This window comes from Megalops cyprinoides, chromosome 12 (genome assembly GCF_013368585.1).
Source record: "Megalops cyprinoides isolate fMegCyp1 chromosome 12, fMegCyp1.pri, whole genome shotgun sequence".
Taxonomy (NCBI): domain Eukaryota; kingdom Metazoa; phylum Chordata; class Actinopteri; order Elopiformes; family Megalopidae; genus Megalops; species Megalops cyprinoides.
Window position 1 is genome coordinate 26,494,548 of NC_050594.1, and position 27,329 is coordinate 26,521,876.

At 44.2% G+C, this 27,329-nt stretch overlaps 1 protein-coding gene across 3 annotated transcripts; it reads left to right on the plus strand.

Annotated features, from left to right (window-relative positions):
- Positions 1–1,898: 1,898 nt before the first annotated feature.
- syt16 (synaptotagmin XVI) lies at positions 1,899–26,904 on the plus strand. 3 transcript variants are annotated; one of them, XM_036542078.1, is made up of 8 exons: positions 1,899–2,074; positions 13,538–13,717; positions 18,703–18,915; positions 20,010–20,269; positions 22,463–22,906; positions 23,604–23,793; positions 24,340–24,657; positions 25,333–26,904. In XM_036542078.1, the coding sequence occupies exons 1-7, from the start codon at positions 2,062–2,064 to the stop codon at positions 24,651–24,653; spliced, it is 1,614 nt and encodes a 537-aa protein (XP_036397971.1). In that variant the 5' UTR covers positions 1,899–2,061; the 3' UTR covers positions 24,654–24,657; positions 25,333–26,904. The 3 variants fall into 3 exon arrangements, with proteins under 3 accessions (XP_036397971.1, XP_036397969.1, XP_036397970.1); XM_036542076.1 differs by lacking the exon at positions 1,899–2,074 and adding an exon at positions 7,832–7,972; XM_036542077.1 differs by lacking the exon at positions 1,899–2,074 and adding an exon at positions 11,193–11,357.
- Positions 26,905–27,329: the final 425 nt, after the last annotated feature.

The following is a 27,329-nucleotide window of genomic DNA, read 5'->3' on the forward strand; positions in this document are numbered from 1 at the left end:
TCAAAATTTCTTTGAATGCATGTTTCCCATTATCTCAATGAGGTGTGTCCAAACCTTTGACTGATGCTGTACATAGGGAGAGTGCAACACAAGTGTATGTAAAAGCTATATCAAACTGGTCAGAAGAAGTGTTGCTGAAGTGATAAAAGAGCTTCTGTGTGTTTAACGGGCACTGTTAAGTGACATTTATATTGATTAAGAATATTTTTAGAGTATTTCCTAAAATAAAATATTTGAATGTATTTTAAAATGATCTGTAGTGAAAGGGTTTCAGTGGATGTAATAAGCACACATCAGTTTCTCTGACAGGGCTTATTCAAAAATGCTTTATACATCCAAGGAGACATTTTCCATCAGTTTTATTTTATTATGGAAGCACCCCAGGGGCCTTTTAAATGGAAGTTACATGGAGATGTTATTGTAGCTGAAATAAAGTTTGAAGTGTCTACATTCATCACGCCTCTTTGTCTTGACAGTTGTGTCAGTGATGAATTAGTGAGGGAGGGATTCATGTCATAAACCTCATGAGGCCATAAATTTATTTTCTTATGGAAAAATACAATGTTGAAAATGAGGAATGTAATAGATTTTGATAGGTTTGGGGTCAGCAGGGGTGTTTCTCAGCAGTATCAAGTCATGACGCATAGATTCTTTTAATAAGCCAGTTGTCTTCTGATGTGGTGCAAACTCATGCTGGTGTGTCAGTGATAGGTATTTCTCATCTGAGGAACAGGCTAATGATACCAGTTGTCATCACAACATACGGCCACAGTGTGCTCACAAGCGTTAGAGCTATCATTTATACTAACCTGTCACATTGTTTCGTACCACCTGCTTCTCTAATTGCATTCTGTCCGGTTCCTTATTGATCTGTAGATAGATGATTGGACATTTTATTAATTATTAATTACACTTACTAGCTTAAGTATTAAATGACATCATATTTTTTGAAGCCTTTGACTAAAACCTAAGCTAACTTCCCTTGAAATTTCAACAGTAACTCTTGTTACCTAACATGCAGGCATACCATCAGTTTGTTTTTAACATCCAGACATCACTCAAGGCTTCAGCAAATTAACCGTCTAAATCTCATTTATTAGGGCTAGGCAGTAGGCAGTAGGCACTAGACACCGCCCCACAAAAGGTCAATAAAACTTACCTCATTCTTTGTCTCCAACTGTATGTGCAGCCAATAGTTAGTAACAATTAACGTGTAAGTTAATTTCACTGTCTTGTGTTTTAAACGATGGGTCTTGAGACAAGATCATGTTCACGTCGCTGCAGTTGAGAAGTAAGCTTCTGATACTGTGAGCAGCGAGACGAAAAAAATTATGAGGGTATGCATGGCTCACCCGAGATGTCAAAGAGACAATTGGTGTACGTGGTGCTCTGATCACCGGTCGTGACGGTACTCGAAACCAACGGGGGGCAAAATAGAACAAAGAGATACTTCTGCCTCGCATCCAAGCCGTTCCATCTGATTTCCGACATTATTATTGCTTGCTTCCAGCTGGACAGATTTCTTTATGATGATGTAACATTTGGTAAGTTTCTGATGGTATCGCAGTGGAATGTTTCTGTAATTCTTGTTAGACTAATTCTAAATGACCAATTCCGAATAAAATTGGTCTTCGATGGGAATCCGATAAAAAATAGTGTGAAGTAAGTGACAGAGGCGGTATTTGAGTGAAGGGCAGGAAATATTGATAACACCTGAATGAGCTAGGTCGGTGTGATTGTTGAATCCGCACCTAAGGCTAGCTAACGCGGACTGGTCAGCAAAGACTGGGAAGAGGGAGGGTGGAGCACGTCACCGTTTGATGCCTGTGGGACCCATAGAAAAAGCAGGAGGGGGACAGGAAGAGGAACCCAAACCGTAACTGCGGCTGCCGTACCTAGGAGGTGGGAGGACGGAGGAAAACGGCTGGTCGGTTCAGCAGCATCCCATCGGTAGCTTTTATCTATGTAGCAGTAATCCGAGGAGAATGCAATCATTGCGCAAAGCGCAAACATTGTATGCTGCAATCGAATAATAAGCGTGGATAAACCTGATCTCCGACCATGGCTTCAGATAGTGAGTGATTCTTATATTCTAATGTCGTTTGTAGCAATCTTAACCTTAAAATCTGATCATCGCATAGACATCGTCTTCATCTGGAAAATCGATGTTTGTTGCGGTGAATGGTTACGCAGTGGCAAGTAAACGTTTGACATGTTCGATACTGCTCAAGCTTGCAGAAACAAGTATACGTTTGAATGATTTAGCTATATTTGTCATTCGTCTCTGTCTCTTTTTCCAATTATGAATGAATTTTGTGATAGCGTGGCAATATGGATAAATTCGTTGTAAGTGCTGTAAAGCGATTTGTGCCTTAATGGTAACGTTTATATGTTGGGACGTTAAGAAATGCAGTGTCAAATTGATTTCCCCTTTTCAATACTGATTGACTTGCATTACAGTCTTCAGGACACATCAAGACATGACAAGTGTGCCAGGCGTAAACGAAGTCAGGACAGTAATGCAGAATGCACAGTGGCTGATGATGGCATTACCTCTTCACCTTGCAGTTATCCAGTATTTGTGATATGCTCATTCAAGAAATGTTTGAGGTTTATTGGTTGTGGCAGCCTTGTTCGTTCAGTCAGTCATTTCTATCAAGGCATAATTTTACTGTGTTATTATAAATGCATGAGAGAGATCATTTTATGTGTTATTGTACTGTGCACTGTTATTATATTTCTTTTCCTAATTTTCCAGTGCTTGGAATAACACATTCACTAACATTGGCACATGATTAGTTTTTTTGTGTACCTGTTATTATGCTTAGTATTTCACCAATAATTTTGAGGTAGTTACCTTGGTTTGCCATGTCTCACCCCATAATGACACCCAGAGTTGTAGTTTCTGAAGTTGTAGTGACTTTCTTGCATCTTGAATTCCAAGGCTTGGTGGCCTTAGGCAGACACCTGTCTTGTTTGGTTCATTTAGTTTAAGGTAAATTTCATACTGACACAAGAAAGTTTTTTTTCCCATACAGCACTGGAAGCAGAAACCTTTAGGGTACTCAAGGCTAAGACATGGCACAAGATACACAAAATGTATGGGTAAAATGGCTTCACTGTTGGTTGGAGATGCACTCTATCAATCTCCTCCTAACTGGTCGTCAGTCAGCTGACAAGGCCTGGCTAACATGGCTAACAAGGCCCAGACTGTTGACAGTAAAGAATCATGATGGTCAAATGGAGGTGAGCCAATTAAAGGACATTGTCAAACAGAATTGCAGTCTATTGTGTTGAAGAATAAGCACTCGCTCTGTTTGTCTTTGATGGCCAGAGGGAACATCTAATTTCCGCTGGGGATTGCTCAGAGGGTAAGTGTTGGCTTCATGGGAAGCTGGACAGAGTGGTAAGGTCTGCTAATAATATAACCGCTGTGCTTTCTGCTGATGAGTAGATCTGTTGCACCACTGCTTGGTGGCTCACAAATAGCTGACCCGAGCCAAATGCAGTGCTCTGAAAGTTACTGGGTCCAACACCACACTGCATGCAGTTTCAATCCAGCTAAAAGGATAGCGCTCTGTCTGTTGTCTCCTGTTTGAAGAACCATCTGCTGGCCAAGTCTTTAGGCTGCCTGAGGCCTGTGTTTTCTAAGTCTCTATGAAAAGTTTCTTGCCTTGTGGTTCATATAAAATACCTGTGAATATTTCAAGAAAACATATTCACATGTGATTAAACATATATTTAAATGACAAAGAACCATGCATCTGTAGTATCAAATCTCCTGAACCAATCCCCCGTGAGCTTGGTGAGCAGCTCCCTAGAACAGTCCATTGCTGTTGCCATGATACAGAAATGGAGATCAACTAGAAACACTGGAATCTTTGTGTCAACTATCTTGCTTTGTTTCACTGTAAACCGCTTGAGGAAATGGTAAAACATAGCGAGTAGTCCATGCACAACTTGGCCTATATAGCAATGCCTTATGAATGAGCGTGAATGAATGAGTAAATGTGAATCAATGCCTCAGCCTCACTGCAAAGTACAGTGCTGAGATTTTCAGTTCATTTCATCCCTGTGTTTTCTTTAGCTGGCCACATTAGATCTAAATGAAAATAAAGTCTACCATCAGGAAAAAAAAACATCATATTGAACCAAGTTCTCAAAATTTGCATTTGCCTGCAAGGTCTCCTATCTGGATTTGCAAAACAAAATAGGGCAATAACTGAGTCATAATTAGGTGACATGGGTAGGTTGTGTAGCTGCACTACAGTGTAGGTGAAGCTGTGCTTCTCACTGGGGGCGGGGCCATTTGAGTGACAGCCTCCATGTGCAGTACTGTGGGATGCAGGCAGAGGGCTCTGCTGTAGGGGCTCCTTGTCTGACCCTTTCCCACTGTGGGGTGTACTCCTGCTCACTGTGCATGAAAGATACTCTCATCATCCCTCACAATGACAGTATAGGTGGAGATGCTGACAGTCTTTTTTTCTCAGCAGTCCCTTTGAAGGGGAAATGAAGTCAACCTGCATCAAGCTGTTTCTTTTATTATTTGACAGACCCATGCTGTTAGCTGTTGCCATTTTTGTTAGGGGGCTCAAAGCAATCTGTTCTTCAATCTGGCATCTAATATAGTGTCAGATTAGAACAGGTTCATAAGGGCAATAAAAGTATTTCAAGGTGATTGTCAAGGGCTCTATGATGTCAGAGTGGGGTTAGGTAAATTAGAAATAACAGTGTGAGGTATCAGGGTTTTTTCCTGAACAGTCCTCTTTTTGTGCAGGGAGCCAATTAGGGTGGAGCTGGATGCCTCGGCATGGTCCCACACAGACAGAGGGGCACACACATCCAGAAGACCTGTCCACACCCAGCTATTGACATGGACACAGAACCCAGAGAGCTGATCTAGTAGTACACTGCATACAACTGAAAACACAGCTATGCATTATGACATGCTTTCCATTCAGTCCAATATTTCATGTTACTGCACATTCAGTCAATTTAGTAAATATCACAACTTACATTTTAAGGGTGTTAGGTCTGTTGACAGTTAAGGAATCTGAGATTATGAGCGTGTTCTTCTGTTTCATTGTAAATTGTAGTGATTGTGTTCCAGTACATCTTTTCACAATATCATCTATTGGAAATGAAAGCCATTTGAAAAGATGTGCAAAGCATTGCTATATAGGCAATATATTCCTCCTTTGCCAGGGATGTATTAATACACCTGTCTCAGAGATTGCAGTGCTGATTTGGATTGCTGATATAAGGTGTGTCTTGGAGTTGAAATTATGTTCTGGTGTTCTCTTTTGTTTTGGTACTAACAAGAGCTCAAACTGGGTATAGACTGGTCTCTCTGGATGGATGGAATTGACTAGACAGTTATGTGGCTAATGACCTAAATTTTCCCCTGCAGCTAGAAGTGAATCAGCAGTATTGTCAGTGCAGTTTTCCTGTGGACCCAGGAAAGACATTGTCTTTGTGGTGAGAATTCTGGCAGCTCTGCCATATTCAGTTCATTCTCCTCTGGCTGTGGAAATCTGAATGTCTTTCGTGCCCATTTCTCATGTCTGGACTCCAGGCTCACATATCAGAAGGCAATTTTTGAGACATTGCCAAAGATGCTGAAACTCAGATACAGTGGAGGCTGTGGTGTATGTTTCCTCCGCGCATTTTGAGTCTAGGCTGGTGGCAGAGGCGGATGTTGAGGCCACCACTGGTTCTGCAGATCTGCATGGCCTAGATTCAGGGCCATGCATAATTCATGCTCTTGGCAGGGGGAGAGGTGATGTGGAGGAATTTCCTGTTATTACTATGACCCAGTCGATGCCTCTGCAGCCCTGAGGCCAGTGTCAGTGTCACAGACTCCTGGTGGCTGAGGACGGGAGGGAGCAACATGCAGCTCATTTGTCTAAAGAGTTTTCCGCTTGGCAGCTTTTGAGGATACGTGAAAAGAGATATCTCAAGAGTGGCAGTCTCTGAGAATTGCTTAGTTCCCATTTTGAAGAATCAGAAACTAAAAATCTCTGTTGCTGTTTAATTATTTAAAAATGCAGAAGCCACAAGGCATAAAGCTAATCCATAGATAGTGAAATACTCTTCCATTTTTAGCTGGCAAAAGCATTTAAATGTTTTAAAGGCAGCTGAAAGAAATAGGCCAATGTACATTCAACACATATAACACATAACTTCTCTTGGGGACCAGAACATAGGAAATTAAATTTCTCTGTTTCTCTTGTTGCACTGTTCTGTAAATACTCTTGGGACATGCCTCCAAGACTGCAGAAATATAGTCAGCAATGCAGGCAGCAGATCATTAGAAGGCATTTGATCTCGCACAATATCATCCCACCGTGATTGGCTGTATATAGTGTTTCTACAGTCAAGTATAGTAGATGCAGATGCAGTGATGGATCAAGATTGGGGACATTGCTGAGTATGAGGACACTAGGATCTGTTTATAAGTCACCTCATATTTTTGGCTGTATGCTGTAACTGGGCCAACATCCATGCAATGCAAAGGAAAGAACATTCCAGTATGCTTGGGCTGTTCTTATGTTAATTGAAGGGTTATAATTCCTCTGCACCAGCATAACCTTGCCTCTTCACTGCATAGCTGTCTTTAAACAGGGCGTGTGCATTTGTTAATGAGTAGCCCATTAGACAGTCCTTCAAATAACAGATCTGAATCATTTGGCATTGAAGCTTCTGTTACTCCATAAAGGAAGATAAAGTATTATTTTTCCACTAAAAGCCCCATCAATTTTTAATAGATAGTGTTACAGTAATCCATTTCAAAATGGGGAGAAGCTATGTTTTGGCAATAAAACCATTATGTCACACAGCATTTTTTTGTGGGGAAGATTCACCCACCGTGACATGGAGTTCACACTAATGCCCTCTTCGTGCTGCCATGTTGTAGAATTGCTGCAACTCAGATGTACTCAATTAGCATTCCGTTTTGGCAGAATATTCTAAAGAAAATGAACTGCTCTTACTGCAATCAGTTGGTCTGGATATATCATTTAGATAAAAAGATTTTTTCTTAATGATTTCCTCTGTCTGTAGATTTTAAGCTGTCAAGAGAGTGTGTGAATTCAGCTGGACAGGAAATTAGTGAGATATGGTAAAGCTGATTCCAAATCTAGAGAACAGGGCTGTGGGTTGACTGTCATGTATCTCTTGTTTCTTTGGGCTTAGCACACTTTGTCACGTCAGCACACATGCCACATTGACCAGGCAGCAACACCATCAGTTCCGTATGCTTATGCGGTGTTGCTTCAATGCCTTACAAGACAGGTCAACAGAGCACAATTTCCCCTCAGGGAAATGGCCCTTGTATCTGATTTCCTTTCTGTTTCTCTGTGGCACAGTCTGTGTGGCTCTTCATGGGGTGCAAATATACGTGTGCACAAGTGCAAGTTAGTGCATGTTATTTGCCCAGCTGTGAACACAGACATATCCGTCACCAGCATTAACTTTAGCTGTGTATGGAGTGCTGTATCCCCCACTAGACACTGACGTGTACTAACAGGAACTTTATGAGTTCACACATTAAATGCAATACTGGTTGAATATGTATGGTTTTTTTATTTGTGAGTTTTCAGGAATTGGTTGGAAGAAGATTAGCCAGAGAATCCAAGTGAAACAGGTTGCTGTTTAATTTAAAAGCCAGAGGAATGGCTTGCTCATGACTAGCTGCCTGCTGTTGTGGTCCTTCTCTCTCCTTGTTTTGTCTTGGGTGAGATCAGGAAGGGTGTTGTGCCTGGGGAGACAGGAAGCTCCCCGACAGAGTGGGCACTGTGTTCCCGGCAGATAGAGGAGGGGGTGAAAGGCATGCTGTAATAGAGGGCCAGTCGACTCCACCGACCCAGACCAGGAGCCCGTGTCTGAGACACGGAGGGCGAGAGTGGACCTATGGCACTCCAACCAACTCCACAAGGCACAGGGACGACTTTATACACCTCAGCCAAGACCTGTGAGCCTTCATTAAGCCGTTTATCTTTGCTGTGTCTTTGTACCCTAAATTGATAGTAATTGAAACAGTAGGAAGCATCAGTACAGTTAACAAAGAGTGTTGTTCATACCAGAACCTAATGTTTGTTTTGTTAATGGAAAGCTTGATTTTTCTTGTGCCAGGGTTACTTTCAGAATGCTATCAGAAATGGCCAGTAGGTGGTGATACTATATTGTAGTTTTACTAAGTATGAGACTTCTCCTTGATTACATGTAGATTTAGTGTTCATTGTTAGATCATGGATTTTAATCATATGACTCCCTGTGTGTGTATACGTATGCCATATGGATCTTTTACAGTGATTATATTTAATTGTTGATAAAACATTTATATATCTGAATGGAAATGCATGTCATTTTGAAAGTTAATGTCTGTCCAACAGGGGGCACTGTCAAAATTTATGACATGAACCCTTTCTAACTCTAATATAGCAGTTACTGGGCTCTTTGATAATAGGGTGTTTAACTCTCTGTCATCTGTTATGGTCACTTTGTTTTACTGTTTTTTACAATTCAGTTTTCAGTGGTTTTATTTGGCGACACTTTATTTGAATGTGTGATTTTAAAGCAAGATGTGGCTGCAGTGCTTAATTTAAAGCACCTTCATAATGCACTGTAAGGCATTCATATTGCTATTTGATATTTAATTTAAACATTTGTATATACTGTATATTCATGGCTTATGTTAACACATATAATACGTAATAACAGGCCATATAATGCTCTAGGAGGAGAACATAATGTTTTAAGTTCTCTTTAAATGTAAAAGTTGCAGCTACAAGTAATAGGCTTACCTTGCCATTCTTAGTTGTTACATTTAACAGGTGTCCCAGAATTCAAATGTCCATATTTTGCATCTGGTGGTAGTTCCCTTTCCATTATATTCTGTCCAGTCTAACACCGCATACAGTGAAATGGTGTTCGTATGAGGACAGGGCAGCAGTGTGGTTGTAATGGTAAGGAGTATGTAGTCACCCAAAGGTGGGGCACTGTTGTTGTAGCCTTGAGCAAGGCACTTCACCTGCATTGCTTCAGGAAATATTCACCTGGTGATGTTTACGTTATATAAATTGCTCGGGTCAAGGGTGTAGGCTAAGCAAATAAGTAATGCAAGTAATGAAGTTATGAGTGATCGTACATGGTCACTTAATTTCTGCTATGAATGCAAGACAGTGCCTTATACCATTTATGCCTTAAAAAAATAATAATATGAATACATGCTAATGCTTAAGTCAGACATTACAGAGCAATAAGAATGCTTTATGATTCATTATGAATGTGCCAATTAAGCTGGATAATGCTTTATAATCACATATATTATATATAATCACAGATGTACCATGTTATATTTTATTGAGGGTGTTTGTGTTGGTGAGTATTGGCAGGGGTGCTGTATGTGGATGGGGTGTCGCTGCAGAGAGGAGCTGCTCAGTACCCCGATGCCGTCTCTTCCTGCTGGGGCTGTCTGCAATCAGGGCTGTACAGCAAGAGGACAAGAGAAGAATACTACCAACACACACACACACATACTCTCTCTCTCACACACATAAACACATACACACACACATACATTCTCTCTCTCACACACACATACACACGCATGCATATGCACACATGCGCACACTCTCTCTCTCACGAACATACACACAGACATAAATGAACACACATACACACACATGCACATTTTCATACACACATGCACGCATGTATTTGTACACACACATATGAATACACATATATACATATATATATACACACACACACGCAGGCACACACACTCATATTCACACGCACACACACACACACACACACACACACACACACACACATGCATTGACATTCAGGCACTCACACCACCCTTTCACTCTCTCTGCCTCACACCCTGCTGCTGTTGCTAGGGCTGTATGTTCTCTGCACCTCCTGGTAATCAGGTGGATTCCTGAGTGCTCAAGTCTTTTCTCATCAGGCCCATGTACTGCTGTTTTTAATGAACACAGTCTGTGAGCAATTCAACTTTAATGAAGCATCTGAGGCACAAATGTGTGATTCAGGACACTAAGGCAGGTCTTTAAAAGACAGACTGAAGATAAACACCTCTAATATGTGGATGGTAATTGGCTGTCACTGTTTTAAACAGACCCTAATGACACTGTATTTATTATTGTTAGAATTAGCAGGAATGCACATCAATCTCAGTCCAGTTAGTGTGCATTGTGACCTTGATTGCTTGCGAGTGGTGTGTGGAGGATGTGCAGACTGTAATGAGCAGCTCTGGGGAACCACATGTTACAAGATTGTGTGGTACTCATTTGCAGGGTAAGCCTTGATGAGGTCCGCACGTCTGTAACTTAGTCTTCCAGTCTCAGTGCAAGATCAGTGAACCCTGTATACAAGGAGGTCCATTCTCAGATGTGCACTCCAACACCAGAAAGCCCTCGTGATCCCGCCCAATCAAACAAGGCCATCAGTGCCATGGCAACATGGAGTCTTTTTTTTTGTTCCGTCTGTGGGTGAGGCCTCAGACGTATGGCCCGCGGAAGACTGGGCGGTTTCCAGGGAAACTGGCCGTTCCGCGGCGCTAAAGGTGAACGGAGTTCCTCCTCCGCTGTGCTGTGAAAACAACGTGCGTGACGTGGGGGCTGGGAAGGTGATCTCAACCAGGGATCGGAAGGACCCTCGATCTCTCTCCCTTTCACCTCTCTGTGGTGCCGTCTGCGCTGCGGCCACACCTGTGTTTGCTCATCACCTGAAGGATCCGCATCCCACGTCACACTGTCCAGCAGCCATCTCGTAACACGCAGTAGGATCATGGCAGTCGCGTATCAGGTGAAACTCGCTCAGGCTGGCTTGGCTCGGCTGTCTGTTTGAGCTCCAGTCACTCCTTCAGTCTTTCCGGCTCCTGCTGAATTATGGGAGAAATAACCACGGGTGGGAAGGGCAAAAGCGACAGGGTGGTTTGTTGACCGAACGCCAACATCCTTAGTCATGCTACGGGTTTTTCTGAACCGTGGGCTGACCGCAACTGTGCTCTGCCCTCTTCACACACACCTGTATCTCAAACCACACCTGCTGCAATGGCACACTACTCACAGCAGAACAAACACCATGCTACAGCACAGCTCCACCTCACTCCCTTCTCTTTTCTTGCTTTCCCATCTCCTTTTTACGTGGCTGCTGCCTGCCACAGGCCAGGTTAGGGTCCCACAGAAGCACGTGGATTGTGTTGGATTACTTATCTTCATCTGGTACCACGGTACATAATGCTACCCTGTATTGTTGTATCTGTGCTGAAGAAGTCCTTGAAATGACATCATCGCCACTGTGTTGGAGCACAGTGGAATGTGTTGGTATGTAGGATGTTTGTGTGTTGTGTTGTGTTGTGTGTGTGTGTGTGTGTGTATGTGTGTGTGTGTGTGTGTGTGTTTGTGTGTGCGTACGTGTGTGTATCAGATCATGAATGTTGAACCATGAGTGTGGAGACACTGTGGAGATAGTGTCCTTTTCCCAGCTTTGATCTGAACTCAGCAAAAAGAGCAGATTAGTCTTTGATGTTGGCTTTTAATTCCTCCTGATCCATTCTTTGATACCTTTGCCTCTTGATGTTTTCACAGTTGTGCATAGGAGACCCTGTCTCTGACACCCATTAAGCTCCAGTTCAGTGCCATTACTTTGACTAATGATCTAATTTGTTGTGAACCGGTGAGCCTCTTTATTGTACAGAGGAAATGATGAGCAGATCTGCCCCCAGAATAATTCCAGTTTTATGTGCTGAAATGCTTGATGCTATTGCATTGCTTGATTTTTTATTACTAAAGCAATATCAATCGCTCTGAAAACAGGCTTTATTTGATATGAATTCCCACTCATCTTGTTTATTTGCTGAGCTGGAGTTGCAAATGAGTCTGTTCATGAAGTTTTCATCATTATGTTCTGTTACCTCATGCTCCAGATAGTCTGTAACTAGGATATTGAAGAATATTCGAGAATATTTTTGTGGCATTGTTTTTTTATTATTCAGATAATATTGTGAGTGAATGCTTTTGGTTCGTCTCCTTGTTGTTCACCTGGGTCCTGTATAGAGCTGCCATGTCAACAGACGTGTAAGTTAGGAGGCCTCTCTGACTCTTTGTGCCGGAGCAGATTGCATTGCTGAGGGGTCTCTGAAATGACAATATTGTTTTCTCCTCTGTTGCCCCTCCATCTGTGTGGCATTGATTAGCTCTGCTTGGTGTGTGTGTGTGTGTGTGTGTGTGTGTGTGTGTGTGAGTGTGTGTGTGCGCGTTTGTGTGTTGACAGGGGAGGTGGTTTGCCTACTTTGTGTGGCCACAAACCAATAAGATGGATCTTTGCGTAAGAGGATCCTCTGAGTACCTGCAAGTGCTCATATGCCTAACAAGCATGATGTTCCTGTTCTCTTTCTTTCTCTTGCTCTTTCTTTCTCTCTCTCTCTCTCTCTCTCTCACACACACACACACATACACAGACACACACACGCTCACACACACAGAGTGTGCATGCTGAACAGCAGGTTGTAGAGATAGGTCTTGGCCTATTGTACTCCCTGCAGTGGAGCCACAGAGCGTGGAATTATACTGAGAGAAAGATCACAAAAGAAATAAAAGCTGTGACTGTTTTTTTTTTTTCTTTTACTGTGGTAGATTAGGCTGATATGACAGTGCAAATTCAAAAGGGACTGAAGGACAGGATTGAGCCGTGGGAAGACGAGTAGGCGAGCTGGTTTTTTAACTTGCGCTGAAATGACTGATCTATCTTTCACACACATACAGAGCCCCTTCCAAACACGTCTGCGTTCACAGACACCTCCTGCATCAGAGATGTCATAGTTGTACTTGAAGGTTACCTGCAGAAGGCTTTCATGTCTGCGCTACGATGTGAACGCCAAAGCAGTAATGGCAAAGGTCACAGCCCTCTTCTGATGTGCAAAGACAGCACAACTGGCCATTGAGGGCGCTTTTCGGAATGGGTCCTGTTTCTCTTGTGAAAATCCGCTTCAGATCTTTTAGAGAGGACTTGGGGGCTTGAACACGTATTCCAGCTCAACAATCACTCCTATGAGATGAGGGAAATCTTAGGGATTAACATTTGAAGTCGATCTCCTTCAGTGCATGATCAAATGTTTACGGCATATTGACCATACTATCTCTCTAAGGATCATATGGTGTCTTGGTTTCATTTCATGTGGTTTCCTTCAGTATATGTAGTGTGTGGACACTGTGTGGAAACCTATAGAAAGATACTTTATTAATCTGATCTATTACTGCGCAATGATTCAGTCCTGTTTAAAGGCAACAGCTAAAAGCTGTCTCTTGCATATGTTGTTGTGCTTTGACTCAAGTTGCACTGAGTTCAGGCTGAAGGTCATGGAGGCTGGCATGGCCTGTCAGGTTGAGAACTTTGAAGTGCTACCCATTGTGTGTGTGTGTGTGTGTGTGTATATATGTGTGTATGTTGTTCAGACTGTGTGTGTGGTCTGATCAACATGTCAACATGTCCCTCTCTCTCACAGTCACCCCTGAGGCCATCGGCTTCCTGTCGGCGGTGGGCGTCTTTGTGGTGGTGCTGGCTGTGCTCTTCCTCTTCATCAACAAGAAGCTGTGTTTCTCCCGCGTGGGGGGCCTGCCCTGCCTGGAGCAGTACAGCAGGAAGAAGCGCTCCCGGGACAAGGCGGGGATCCACCAGGGCCTGGGTGAGCAGTTAGGCCCAGAGGATGGGGTGAAGGGGTCTAAGCAAGAGTGCATCAGAGAGTTTGCAATTGATTTTGCGCTTACCCTCCTGTCATTTCCCACTAGTTCATTTTTGCTATATTTATTTGCCTAGCAGACTTGCACACCTTATATTTTTATGTGTTATCAGTTTATACAGTACAGTTGGCTGATTACAAGTTAAGTACCTTTCTGGGTACAGCACCCATGCCCTTTCTTGTAAGTGAACCTGTAGCCTTTAGGTTAAAAGCCCAATTCCATAACACCATACTACTGTTTATGCTACATTACATTTCCGAGCTGGGGTTTGGATTTAATTATACTGTCAATCAACAGCACAATAATGCTTGAATGATGAAATCCCACCTGCTATTGGGATTGTATGTGTCTGATTTGCCTGAGATTTGATTTGCCCTATACCTTCTACACTAAAACTCTCACTCGTCATGTTTGCTGTAGTTTGATTTCCTGTTGATCCTAAAATCTGTTTCCTAATACTAGCCTGTTGACCATTCGAATGTTAAAATGTATTCAGGGCCACAGAGCTAGGCAGTCATTTTACCACAGGAACATGGATTTTATTGTATTGGGTAGGAACTTAGACTTTGTGTGATATTATCTTGAGTTTGTGGTGGTAATAAGGGATGAAAATTTCCTTGAAGTTGTATTTTTCTCAGTACTGAGCCTCTGTAAATGATCCCACAGCCTCTTGTTTTGTGAAAAGAGCATCTTGTCTCATGACAAGCATTTGGCCATTCCCAAGGAGCATCCCCTTTACAGACACGCTGAAGACTTCAACTGTAGCAAATACGTAGGGCCTCACTGAACAAGGGATTTAAGACAAAATACAAGTCATAGAACTCTGGTCAGATTGTTTATTGCAAAGCAGCACTGTTGGTTAGGGACTAGGTGAGTGTGTTTTGGCCATGCATCAATATTGGTGATTATCTCGGAGAGATTCCAGTAGTTCAAAGGGAGCCAGAAAGCCTGCAGGCCTACAGCTATCCATATCTGGGGGAAGAGTACAGAGCTAACCAGCTCTTTTTTGCCTGGACACTTAAGAACCATCCTGCTCTTACCAGGTCTGTACATTCATCAAACAGCAGCAAGAACAAGAGGCGTCTCATCAAATGGGCTGGGTTTGTCATTCGTGGTATCCGCTCCAGAAAATTCCAGGAAAGTGGTGTCCGCCCCTCACAGTGAATTTATCAACATGAACGTATTAATCAAGAAGAACAAAAACCTATACAGGGAAATCCTTTCATGGGAACGTGCCAGGGAAGGAAGTGACAGATTATCATAACTTATCTGCTTATCTGCAAGGCACGTTATGACAATAAGGAACAATCTCTGGGCTCCTGTGAACAGCCTCGTCATTCTGTGGTCATCAGTGCCAGTGTCATACTATTAATTCTCAGTTAAAAATCATACTTATTGCAATCACAATTACACTTTCAATGGATAGTAAGACTCTAGCAAATATTTAATATGTGCTCTTGGTAAACTACACATTTTCCATGTTGGGAGAATGTGTTTTTGTCTGGTTCCTTGAGTAAACATGTTGTATTATGTCCTGGGTGTACAGGCTGTTTGACTGGTGTGTTGAGGGATTCCTCTGTTACTATTGGAGGAGGGGATTGTGCAGTCATATCCCACTGCGCCAGCCTCAGGCCCCGCCTGTCTGGAGGTGTGCAGTGATGTCGTCTCCTCCGGAGACAGAGGGCAGCACCTCCTCGTTCAGCTCCTGGCTCTCCCACGTCTCCGAGGCCATATCCAACACCTTCCTCCAGCTGGGCCAGGCGAACGGTGGTCCGCACAAGCTCGAGCCCGCAGATGGTCAGGGGTCCCCGGTGGACAGTGACCGTTTATCAGACCCCACCCCCCAGACGGGTCCGGCATGGAGTGGGAGCTCTGCAGTGGGCGTGGCCGGCTTGGACGTGTCCTCCATGGATGCCCGGGAGAGGCTGGAGGCCATCCGCGCCCGGCTGGCCCACCTGGGCCTGACGGACGAGCAGATAACCGAGCGCCTCTCCACCATCCCCGAGGAGAACGAGGACCTGGAGAGCCAGTTCCTCAGCCTAGAGGAGGGCAGAACGAGTGCACTGCCCTCTCATCGCACTGGTAAGAGCTCTTCCCCGCAGGCTTGTCCTCGCCGCTTGGATCTGATGCGGCAGTAATGACAGACATGCCCCTCACATCCTCTGCGCATACTGTCAGGTCAGAGTGATCCGCTACAGCAAACGCAACCGCTTTTTAGCGTCTGCCACGTGTGACAAGTGACATCACAGGTGACGTGTTTCCTGTGAAAGCAGGCTGTCAACATTTTCGTTAATGTCACACTGTAATTCTTCAACGGCTCTGATGTAATTGCAATGAGGTGTTGAGACAACGCTAGTGTGTTTGCATGCTGTTAGGTCTACCATGAAGATGCTGTGATCTGGACACAATATTAATGTATAAAAAGGGGTGGTGGAATGATATTCTCTGAGTCAATACATGGGCACACACTGGTCATGAGGTTCCAGTATCAGGAGGAGATGAGAAGATCGGCTACTGCATGCTGTAAATCTATTGATTTACCATAGCAGGGGACTGTGATAATAATTTTTATCACGATTACAGCACAGCATAGCATAGCACACAATGTTCATGGAAATTTTGCAGAATTTCAGATATTATTCAGATATTATTGAACATGACCCTGGCAGCTCAATAGAGAGAGAAACACTGTTGTGTGTGTGACAGAATGAGCCTGAGTCTGAGTGAGGAAAAACATAAAGCCTTTTGAAATGGTCCAGTGCCACATTCACTCAAAGAGGGGGAAGTATCCACTTTTGCCACTCTTTTGCCTTTCTGAACGTACTGAAGCACACAGACAAAATGCCAGTCACACACACACACACCCACACACACACACACACACACACACCCACACACACACACCCACACACACACGCACACACAGACACACACACACACACACGCACACACACACACACACACACACACACACACACACGCGCACGCACATACACAAAATCTATTCACTTTTATTTGTACTGCATGTCGATATGTTTATACGGCTCTCAGTTGTACTCTGGTACATTGCTTGATGTTTCCAAACAAGCTCTGGCCTTGATCCAGTATCGATCCTTTCTGGAGTGGCCATTTCTCCCTCTCTGACCTTTATGCTGAGAACCGTGCTGTAGGGCCTTGTCCATCCGGAGAAAATGTGCAGAAGCACTGCTGGAATAATGGGCTGCCACTTGCCCAGGCTTTGCCATGGGAACAGAGGCAGCAGAAGTGGGCCCTTTCGGGACGTTATTGTCTGGGACTCTTCACAGTGGAAGCATTAGTCTTGAGTGGGTGTGCTTTTAGAAGCAGCTTCAGTAAGGGCTGTCTAAATGGACTCTCCAATGGTGGCCACTTTATGTCCCATCTGTTTTTGTTGCATGGATACAGAGAGGGTATTGGAGACATAAAGTTTATTTCAGCAGCCCCATCATGTGTACTGTATACACCAGGGTCTGAGGACAGAAAAGAAAACATACAGCAGTGATCCCACTGTCCACCAAGCAGCGCGACATCACCTGGAAGATTTTGGAAGCAGTCCGATGCAACATTTATCCGAACATGTAAGCCACTGTGTTGGGGAGTGGAACACAAGGGTTTGAGTTTTGAATTTGACAAGAAAGATCACCTCAAAAAACCTGCAGTTTATCTGCAATGCATTACAAGGTACAAGGGATGGACAGGAATCGAAACTTAACTGAATAGCGTCAACCCCATATTATTCAATATTATTGACTTATCTTTTGTTTGGCAGCTAGTCTTATCCAGAGCTACTTATAAAGTAAATATGGCATGATATATTAAATACATTGCAGCTACAAGTAACGGAAATAAGAACATATAACAGCTTGTTTGCTAGTTGCCAATGAACCTTCCACATCCTCTAGTCCATGAGTGCTCTGGTCTCCACTAGTTCACACAGTATTTAATTTGTAACATAGGCAGCTACAAATTTTCAGCTCCTGGAAATTTTTATTAGGAAATGAATTTGCAGTACGATCAGGTTGTCTGGGCGCATCAGTCAGGCTTACCTCACAAACACTAATTTTGCTGCGTTGTGGAAATCAAAGCTTGTTTACGCGGCATTCAGCTCTGTGCTGATGTTCGAAAACAGGCGCTAGCATGCTCGCTCAGTGGAGCCCTGGAGGCTTGCAGAATATGAGAGAGGAGGGTGACAGGAAGTCAGTCATCTTCAGCGCCCACACAGCAGAGCTGGGCTGCACTAAAGGGTTTCCATGGCGACACTCCAGCCGTTGTCTCTCCCATATGGATATGGGTAAAGAAGGACATTTTGTACATTGGGAGATACATGGGTGGGGGCATAATTATCCATTAAAGTGGTATAATATTTAGCACTTTGTCAGATTACGTAACTGTGCGAGCTGTTGTCTGTTAATGGTATAATAACGTCATTACCCAGAAAAAGCAACTTACGATAATAACAGGAGAAAAACTACAGCAAACATGAGGGGAGACTCACAATGTATGGACACATCTTTCAAAGGAGCCTCCTTCGGCCTTGTATGTTCTCATCTTTGCATAGGTCTTCACCTCGTGATTTTTTTCTTCTCTTTAAAGAGTAAGCAGGTTGGGGATTTGTAGATACTGGAATCTCCTCAAGGATATACATCTTCTCTTCTCCCATTTAGTACATTCTTACATTCTGTTTCACTCCTTTTCACTCTCTTTGTCTCATAGGACACTTCTTTCATACCTGTATTCCCTCCGCCTTGCATATCCCTTGTTCTCCCTACAGAATAACCTAGCTTCCCGTCTCCATCTCGCCCTATTTCTCTCCCTCCCGCTGCCTGTCGCCTCTCGTCCCTCTCTCCCCCTCTCCTTTCGGGCTCGCCTCCCCCCTGTGAACTCCCTGTCTCCTCCCTGTGTCCGTGCACAGTGAACAGCTACGGGGACGACGAGAATCAGTCCACGTCGTCGGACAGCGAGGACGAGATCATCAAGCAGTTTGAGATCTCCGTGTCCCGCTCCCAGAGCTTCCGCTCGGCGGCGGCCGAGAGCGGGCCGCAGGCGGTGCCCGGGCGGCGCCACAAGTTCACGCGCCTGCTGTCCGACCAGGAGGAGGGCAGCACGGAGCCCTCGGACTGCGAAGGTACCAGCGGGGAGAGGCGGGGAAAGAGAGAGGAAGAGAGAGGGAGAGAGAGAGAGAGAGAGGGGAAGAGAGAGAGAGGGAGAGAGACCGAGAGAGAGAAAGAGAGAGAGACAGAGAGACTGAGAGAGAGGGAGGTGCAGAGGGGAACCGCTCTCTGGGAGAAGACGAACGGAGAAGGTGTCAACGCCGGGGCTGGGTGAGCATCCTTCTCCCTCAGCGACAGCCCTGCACTAGCTGTGCCACAGTGCCAGATCTCACCCTGCTGGGGGGCGTGCTCCGCTGTCCACGTCGGAGCATGCAGAGTTCACACTGCCTTAGCTGCCAGATCTCACCCCTTCTCCCACTGCCATTCACGCCCGCTCCCTGTCAGGGCCCTGTCATCACCAAGCACACCGCGATCCGCAGACCAAACAGCATGCAAACCCACACTTCACCAAGGTCCAAAATAGCACTCGAGAATAGGTATCTGTTTTTAGAAGGCCATGATCCAGGTAGACTAAAAGGTCACCCCATCACTTGTGTGAGGAAGGGGGTTAAATACTTGAAGTCTGATGGGTAATTAGGTGTGATGTTTGAAATACTATGTTTATATTGAACATGGTATAATGAGAACATGCTTGATCTCAGTGCTTTCCTCAGTACAGTTGAAATCTGGGCATATATAATAATGCTTTATGCAGTTAGTGTAATTCTGCATTACCAGGTGAAGTAATTACAGCTAAGATAAGATTTCCTTATGTTATGTTAGGGAAATCAAGTCGTCAAAGGATCAAAGGATTACACATATACAATACATCCTCTCAGAGAAAATAAGTTAAAAGTAGGTCAGCACTATTCATGTTAGCTAGACAGTGGCTCGAAGGACCTTTTTGAATGAAGAAATTATTTGCTGTGTGTCTTTGTGTGAGCAAGTTCAGAGTTTGTATATTCTCATTGAACTATTTATCGCCTTTGAAGTGTCTTTTAGTGGAAGTACATGGTGTTATGTATATTTTATTGTAGCATGTGTGACCGTTGTGTGTCGGGGACATTGCTTGCTGTGTGGGTGAGTGAGGGGCAGTCCGCGGTGTTACGTGGTGTCGCTGCTCCTGTAGATGTGGACGGGCTCAGCAGGCTGAGTTACCAGGACCCTCTGACGTACGGGGACGATGAGCGTGGCTCCCTGGGGTCCCAGGACACGGCGGACGGGATGGAGCCCGGCGGGCGCAAGGCCTCTGCGGGAACGGAGGGGAGCCTGGCCCCCAGCCTGAGCAGGCAGGCCACAGAGGGCAGCCTGGAGATGGAGACCGCTGTGGACAACCAAGGCTACGACAACAATGACGCCACGGACAGCTCCTCCACCTGGAGCCCGGAGGTACTGCAGCCAGGGGCAGGCTTAAAGACCCTTGACAGCACTTGGCAGTAAAGTGTAGCATAGTGGTAAGGAGCAGGGCTTGTAACCGAAAGGTTGCCAGTTTGAATCCCTGCTAGGGCATTGCTGTACCCTTTGGGCAAGGTACTTAACCCAGAATTGTCTCAGCAAATATCCAGCTATATTTTAAGTCGCTGTGGATAAGAGTGTCTGCTAAATGCCAATAATGTCATGTAAATGTGTTGGACCATGTTTTAAAGCAGGCTATGGCTATGTATCGAGTTGTGTATTAGTACTTTGCTCTCAAGCTAGTTTTGGGCATTGCTCAGTCATTTCTGGCTGCTGCCCTAATTTGCATCGCCAGTCCATAGCTCTGCCCACAAGCTCATGTAAGAGCCAGCCATCATAAATATTTATGGGGAATTAAGAATATCAAAACATCACATGATGATCCCGAGCGCCGCTGAGCATTGCTAATGGACACATTCTGTGTTAATGTGTCGCGCTCGGTTATCAGCTCAGTGGGAGCGGGTGAGAGGCGTGGGCGAGCGTGTGCTCACACGTGGCAGTCCCCCAGGACGTCCTGGTTCTGGAAAAAAAAAACGCCGCCCCCGGCGCGGGCACCTTCTCACAACAGCCTGTGTGTGTGCGTGAGTGCATGCGCGCGCGCGCGTGTGTGTGTGTGGCACTGTTACTCAGACGCCGAATGACAGGTCGTCCAAGCTGTGCGTTTAAACATCCCACACTCTCAGCGCGCAGCCCCGGCTCTGCTGCCAGTTACTGGCATTATTCATTTGTTTTGTTGGGGCTGTTTTTTTATAGCGAGAGATGTTCAACACATTACTGCTTCTCCCCACGGGACAAACCGCTGACTGTGCTGGGCAGCGAATGGTTAGACATTTATTGCAGCTGGATATTTAATAGTGCAGCGTGATGCATCTTCCATGGGACTGTGCGAGGGGAAATTGTTGCCTACGAACAGCAGGTAATGCCCAGGGCGCAGTGACTGTGATCTGCGTTGTCAGGAGTTATCTGGCGTGAGACCTGCAGGCCTGCGTGCTCTGGCCTTCGCATTGCATGTGTGGGCAGCCTGCTGATACCCACCCTGAATACAGCTCTGACAGTCGATCAGGAACGGACCATTCGGCCTCCTTTTGACTGCTTCCACTGCCTCCTTTTTCTTTCTCGTGCTTCGTCTGAAAGCATATAGTGACATGTACAAGGCTGTGTCCTTCAGTTTTTTTTATTCCATACAGTTTACGTAATCTTTTGCTTTTCATCTCAGGTTTTACACAGGCATGGATGAGTTGCATAGCTTCTGCAAGGACTTTGTTTTTATGAAAACGGATATCTATACACAATATACACAAAGCGGGGACGAGGACACTCTTGTGTTCCTGCGCTCACATGTCACTTTGAAAGCTTTGAGCACACCCACATGAAAAGCTCCTACTACCTCAGTGGCTACTTGGACTGCCTCAGCATGTCCACCATTTATGGTTGTACAGGACACTGTGGTAATAGTGGCCATACAGAATGCACTCTTTTGATGTTTTAAGGCCTCCAGTAAGGTTTTCAGAATGTTGAAGTGCACCTGAAAACATGTAACTCATTGGAAAACAGATCCGATTAATCAAAAAAAAACAAAAAACAAAAACAAGAAATTAGTCAACTAATTTTTTTTGATCCTATGTATTATATATACAGTATATCCAATCACCTGTTATTCATAACCTTGATAAATTGTAACCTGATTTAACATTAGAATTGCAATTGCATTTGTAAAGTGTTAATACTACCACTGTATTAAGGCTTCACAGAGCAACATATGCTTTGCAGGTATTTATATGTTTGGAACTTCATATAATTTTCAAAGAATGTGTTCATTTGTAGCTAATAAGCAATGCATTAGTTGCATTCATTGTGATACCTGAAGTGAGAGCTATGTAAAAACTTCCCCAAGATAGGTACTGTAGATGGCGAATAAAACATATCTGTGTATACAGTGTTTATGTTTTGCTAGTTTTTGATGATGGAAAAAGTAATCATTTTTGATCGGGGGTATAGTTAGGTTAATCAATAATATGATGCCTATTTTTTACATCACTGTCACTCTGTAGGGTTGTGGTGAAAACAACCATAATAATGTATTAATTATTATGTGTGTGTGTGTGTGTGTGTGTGCGTTCCCCACAGGAGCAGGCCACAGGGGAGGCTCTATCCCAGCCTCCCAGCGCCCACGTCCCGATCTCCAAGTGCGGCGACCTCATCATCATCCTGGACTACAAGGCGGAGGCGCAGAAGCTGCTGGTGACGGTGGTGACGGCGCGCAACATCCCTGACAAAGAGCGCAGCGGCATGGACTCCTGGCAGGTGCACGTGGTCCTGCTGCCGGGCAAGAAGCAGCGCCACAAGACCGGCGTCCAGCGCGGCTCGGCGCCCCGCTTCAGCGAGACCTTCCGCTTCTCCCGCCTGGACCCCTCCGAGCTGGGCGGCTCCGCCCTGCGCTTCCGCCTCTACGCCGTGGGCAAAATGTCCCGGGAGCGCATGATGGGCGAGGCGCTCTTCCACCTCCGCGGCCTCAGCCTGGACGGAGAGATGGAGGCCACGCTGGTGCTGGAGCCCCGCAGCAACATGAAGGTGAAACCCCTCAGCTTCTACTGCTAATGTTGTCCTTCAGGAACTTCATTATACCCATTATAAATCACTGTATAGGATTAACTCACAGGCAATTAGAGTAACTCACAGGCAGGTACAATCAGTCAAAACCCACAAGGTACAGTACCAGTCAAAAGTTTGGACACACTTGATTAAGCTGATGGGAACCATGCATTCAGAGACATTTTGATCGAAAGACTTATGCTTAAATGCTTGTTTCTTAGACACATATAACTAGTGGAGTTGATGTCAATGTATAAATTTCTTTCCAAAAAAATTGTTCTTTAAAAATATTTTTTGGCTACATTGAAGAATCTAAAATATAAGACAGTTTTGATTTGTTTAACACTTTTTGGTCACTGCATAATTGCATTTGAGTTATTTAATATTTTTGATGTTTTATCTATTATTCTAAAATATAGAAAATAGTAAAAATAAAAAAGAAAGTTGTGTCTGAACTTTTCACTGGTACTGTATGTATCTCACAGGTAGGAGCAACACCGCACAGACAGGCTCAGGAATTCCCCGCGGGGACAATAAAGCACAGGCATGTACAACAGGTTGCATAGCAGGTGCATTCAGTCAAGCATAGATAGAATTAACAAGGGGAGATACAGTAGCAGATACAGTATGGTATTTTGCTGAGACAAAACTGACGGTGTGTATTTCTCTGACCCAGAGTGCAGACTCCCAGCTCAGCCTGTCTGCCATCTCTCAGAGTGACAGTGCCTCGTCCACTCAGTCCCTGTCCCACGGAGGGGTCCCTGAGCTGCTCGTCGGTCTGTCCTACAACGCCACCACAGGGCGGCTCTCTGTGGAGCTCATCAAGGGCAGCCACTTCCGCAACCTGGCCATTAACAGGCCACCTGGTGAGCCTGGAGTATATGCACACACTCACACACACACACACACGCATGCATTCACACACACACATACACACACAGACCATATTTACAAGATACAGATGGCCTCTGATTCAAACTACCGCAATTCTAACTTCAAAGAAATCTTAGTAATCTCATAACCAGAAGTGCAGACCACAGTACTTTCTACCCAGAATTAATTTTCCTCAGAATTTACAACAAATCCACCTGTGCAGAAAATGACTAGCAATTGGATACCACCATTTTTCTCATGTTTCACATTAAGCCTAGTATCTGCTGTCCATCGACAAATGGACAGGTATACAAATGCTGTGGGTATATGAGCAAAAGCTCTTAATTCCTCATAAGACAAGATGACCTGATAAAATAGGTCCATCCAAACAGACCCACCTGGACTAAGTGCTTCCATCTCTGTAGAAGCTGATCACTCACAGTCCACGCAGTGGATGCAGCCAGACAGCCTTTTAGATAACCCGCTGGTGACATGTGGCCTAACAGACAGCCTCCGCTCCCTCTCCGTCTCCCTGGCAGACACCTATGGCAAGCTGACACTGCTGAACTCCATGGGGCAGGAAATCTCCCGCTGCAAGACGTCCATCCGGCGGGGGCAGCCCAACCCGGTCTACAAGGAGACCTTCGTCTTCCAGGTGGCCCTCTTCCAGCTGAGCGACGTCACCCTCATGATCTCCATCTACAACCGGCGCAGCATGAAGCGCAAGGAGATGGTGGGCTGGATCTCCATGGGCCAGAACAGCAGCGGCGAGGAGGAGCAGCTCCACTGGCAGGACATGAAGGAGTCACGCGGCCAGCAAGTCTGTCGCTGGCATGTGCTGCTGGAGTCCTAAAAACGTATGCAGTCCCTACCTCCCCCCAGCCCCAAACCTCACTTTCCATGTAAGAGTAAAGACAATAGTACCCCATGTCATTGGAAAGCTGTGATTTACATTAACCTGAAAATCAGTGCTGTTGCGTCATATCTATAGCCGTTTTTTTCAATGTGGCTACAGTTTGAATTAGCCAAAGGTATTGCCATCTGTACCTGGAGAACAAATTATTCAGATGATTTTTGCAGCAGTTTTTCTTGTTGAAACTGCTGACTAAATGGACATGTATCCCATGGTTGGTTTTTTTTATAGAACATACAGTATAGTATCGACCCAAAATCATTGTGATGTAAATTAGAAATATCAATTTTACAAGTAAAAAACACTAAGGCATTTTATTTGTTTGAATTCATTTATGTGAAATCTGGATTTGATGAAATGTCTTGATATTAAAATTATAACAGACATCCATTCTTTCTCTTCTGCTACAGTGATTGTTTATTATAAAGTTGTTGTGCTTATTGTACTTATCTCTTTTAACAGGACATTAACTTAAATTTGACGTTGAGCATTTTACACAGGAATGCCAGCAAATGGAGTATTTTGCTCTCCTGTTTTGCTTTTCTGAGAGCCAGCTTGCATTGGGTTGGCTCTGAGTGAAAATTGTACTCCTTTTTACCTCACCTTCTCTCTTCTTCAGCCAGGTCACAGTCCTCCTCAGCCTGCCTCACAGCCTTGACATTTTGGGCTTCGGGATCTCAACAACTGCATCTCCCTCCCCGTACAAGTATCTGCTAATGGATGCGAACGGAACTCCTCCCTCAGTCAGTGAAAGCCACTGTCTGCTTGAGAGGGGCTGCTCGAGTCTCTCCGCTCATCCTGAAGGAAGTGCTGCGGCCATCTCTGGAAGCCTCTTCACAGAGGGCCCATTCAACTCCCATCTGCTCTCCACTATGAGACACTGTGCTCAGCTGCTGCGCTAGGATGTGGTGTTCTTTTTTTCCCATTTAGTCATAATTAGTAAGATCCTCTTTGAATGATAGGCTACAAGGTGATGCTAATATATATTGCCATGCATGCCTTGCTTCACTGGCTCCTCTGAATGGCTGTTGTAATGGCTCCTTGTATCATGCTGCCTGTAAAATCTCTGTCCTCAAGGTGCATTATTCTAAAGGGTGCTGGGACAACACAGTGCAGCGGTGGTAAACCAAAAAGGACTGAACAATTGCTGTAGAACTCAGTTTTTAATGATGCTACTTTGTATACCTGTACTCAGGTCAAGTTGACATAATTAATCGACACAATGAATCATTCTTTGGCTGTTTTACTGGTTTTACTTATTATTTAGCTTTATCTTCAAGCTACTTAATTTTACCCAAATTTAATAAATGAAATGCTCTTTATTCATGATGAGCTATGGGCCCAACTTAACCTGAATTTGGGTTTAGTGGAGCTTAAAACAGTCATTAAGGAATGGTGGGGTTGGTTACTTTATCAAGTGTACTCATACATGTATGCTTCTGTTGACAGTCAAAAGCACTTAAAGTGTATGCATAGGGGTGTTCAGTCATATCCCACTTTAGTGCCCTACTGAAATCTAGACAAATGCTTGTTTGAGAAAATAGTCTCTTGATGGATTTGATTTATATGATTATGTAAGGTTAATGGTTGGTGAAACTGCTGTTCTTTATTGGCATGGAAACTTAAATTCCCAAAATGAGATTTTTTTTTTTCCTCCCCTAATGCACTTTCAGTCTTAGATGGAAATTGAAGATCGTTTAATAAAACCACCCTCCTCAACCCCACAGTCCTCCACTGATTTATCAGTGTATCTGATTCTTAGAAATACAGACTGTCCATTGGTTCCTATACCACTGATTATATTGTAATGCGCCATGTATGTTATCGGTATGATTGAGATTAACCTGTCCCACTTGTTTAGCGCACCAGTAGTGATTACAGATTCACTTATGCATGCCAAGTGTTTATGTAAATATTTATTGTATATTTTTAGAGAGAAATTTTGACGTGTTATTTCCAGAAATATATTTTCTATGGCATGCCCATTTTACAGCTTCCTGACTTTGAACTGTACAAGAAGTGCCTGCAGTGTATGTATGGAGTAGTTTGCGTGTGAAGTATAATTGTTGTAAGAGGTGAGCATGCATTGTCAATCACGTTTACTATTCCAGCTGGAGGCAGAATGCATGGACCAGTGAATTCTTATATCTGTGTAAACAGTGCCTGTACCACGCATGCCAAAAGGATGAGACAGAACATAGTTTGTACTTATTTTTGTCTTTCAGTAAATTTTGATTCTTATTTGGATACCAGAGTTGCCTTGGTTTCATTTTGTAAGTGGATGACAACCTCATTTTCAATGCAGTGAGTTTTCCTTTATGATCAGCAGCACACTCTTCTCTGTGTTAAAGACTCTCTGCCTTAATACTGCACTGCACATGCTTAAAGGAAATCATTATGTTTGTAGAACAAGGTTTAAATGTAATTAGGCAGTGATAGTGCTTTGGAAGACCTCAATATGTGCAATCAGCACTAAAGATAGGGGAAGCAGCCTCTGTGGACACTCAGAGATGCTGACTTGTGGTACATTTATCCTTTTCTCACACTGTGTACTAAGGTAACAGAATGCATTATTTGAACTACTGTCTCAATATACTACATAAAATGTAGCTAGCC

What these genes read in the sequence shown, in the direction of transcription:
- syt16 (XM_036542076.1), top strand. Translation starts at nt 7,912, where the DNA reads ATGGCACTCCAACCAACTCCACAAGGCACAGGGACGACTTTATACACC. An exon ending in GGGGATCCACCAGGGCCTGG is followed by an intron (nt 13,718 to 18,702) that starts GTGAGCAGTTAG and finishes GTCCGTGCACAG; the next exon opens with TGAACAGCTACGGGGACGAC. An exon ending in GGAGCCCTCGGACTGCGAAG is followed by an intron (nt 18,916 to 20,009) that starts GTACCAGCGGGG and finishes CTGCTCCTGTAG; the next exon opens with ATGTGGACGGGCTCAGCAGG.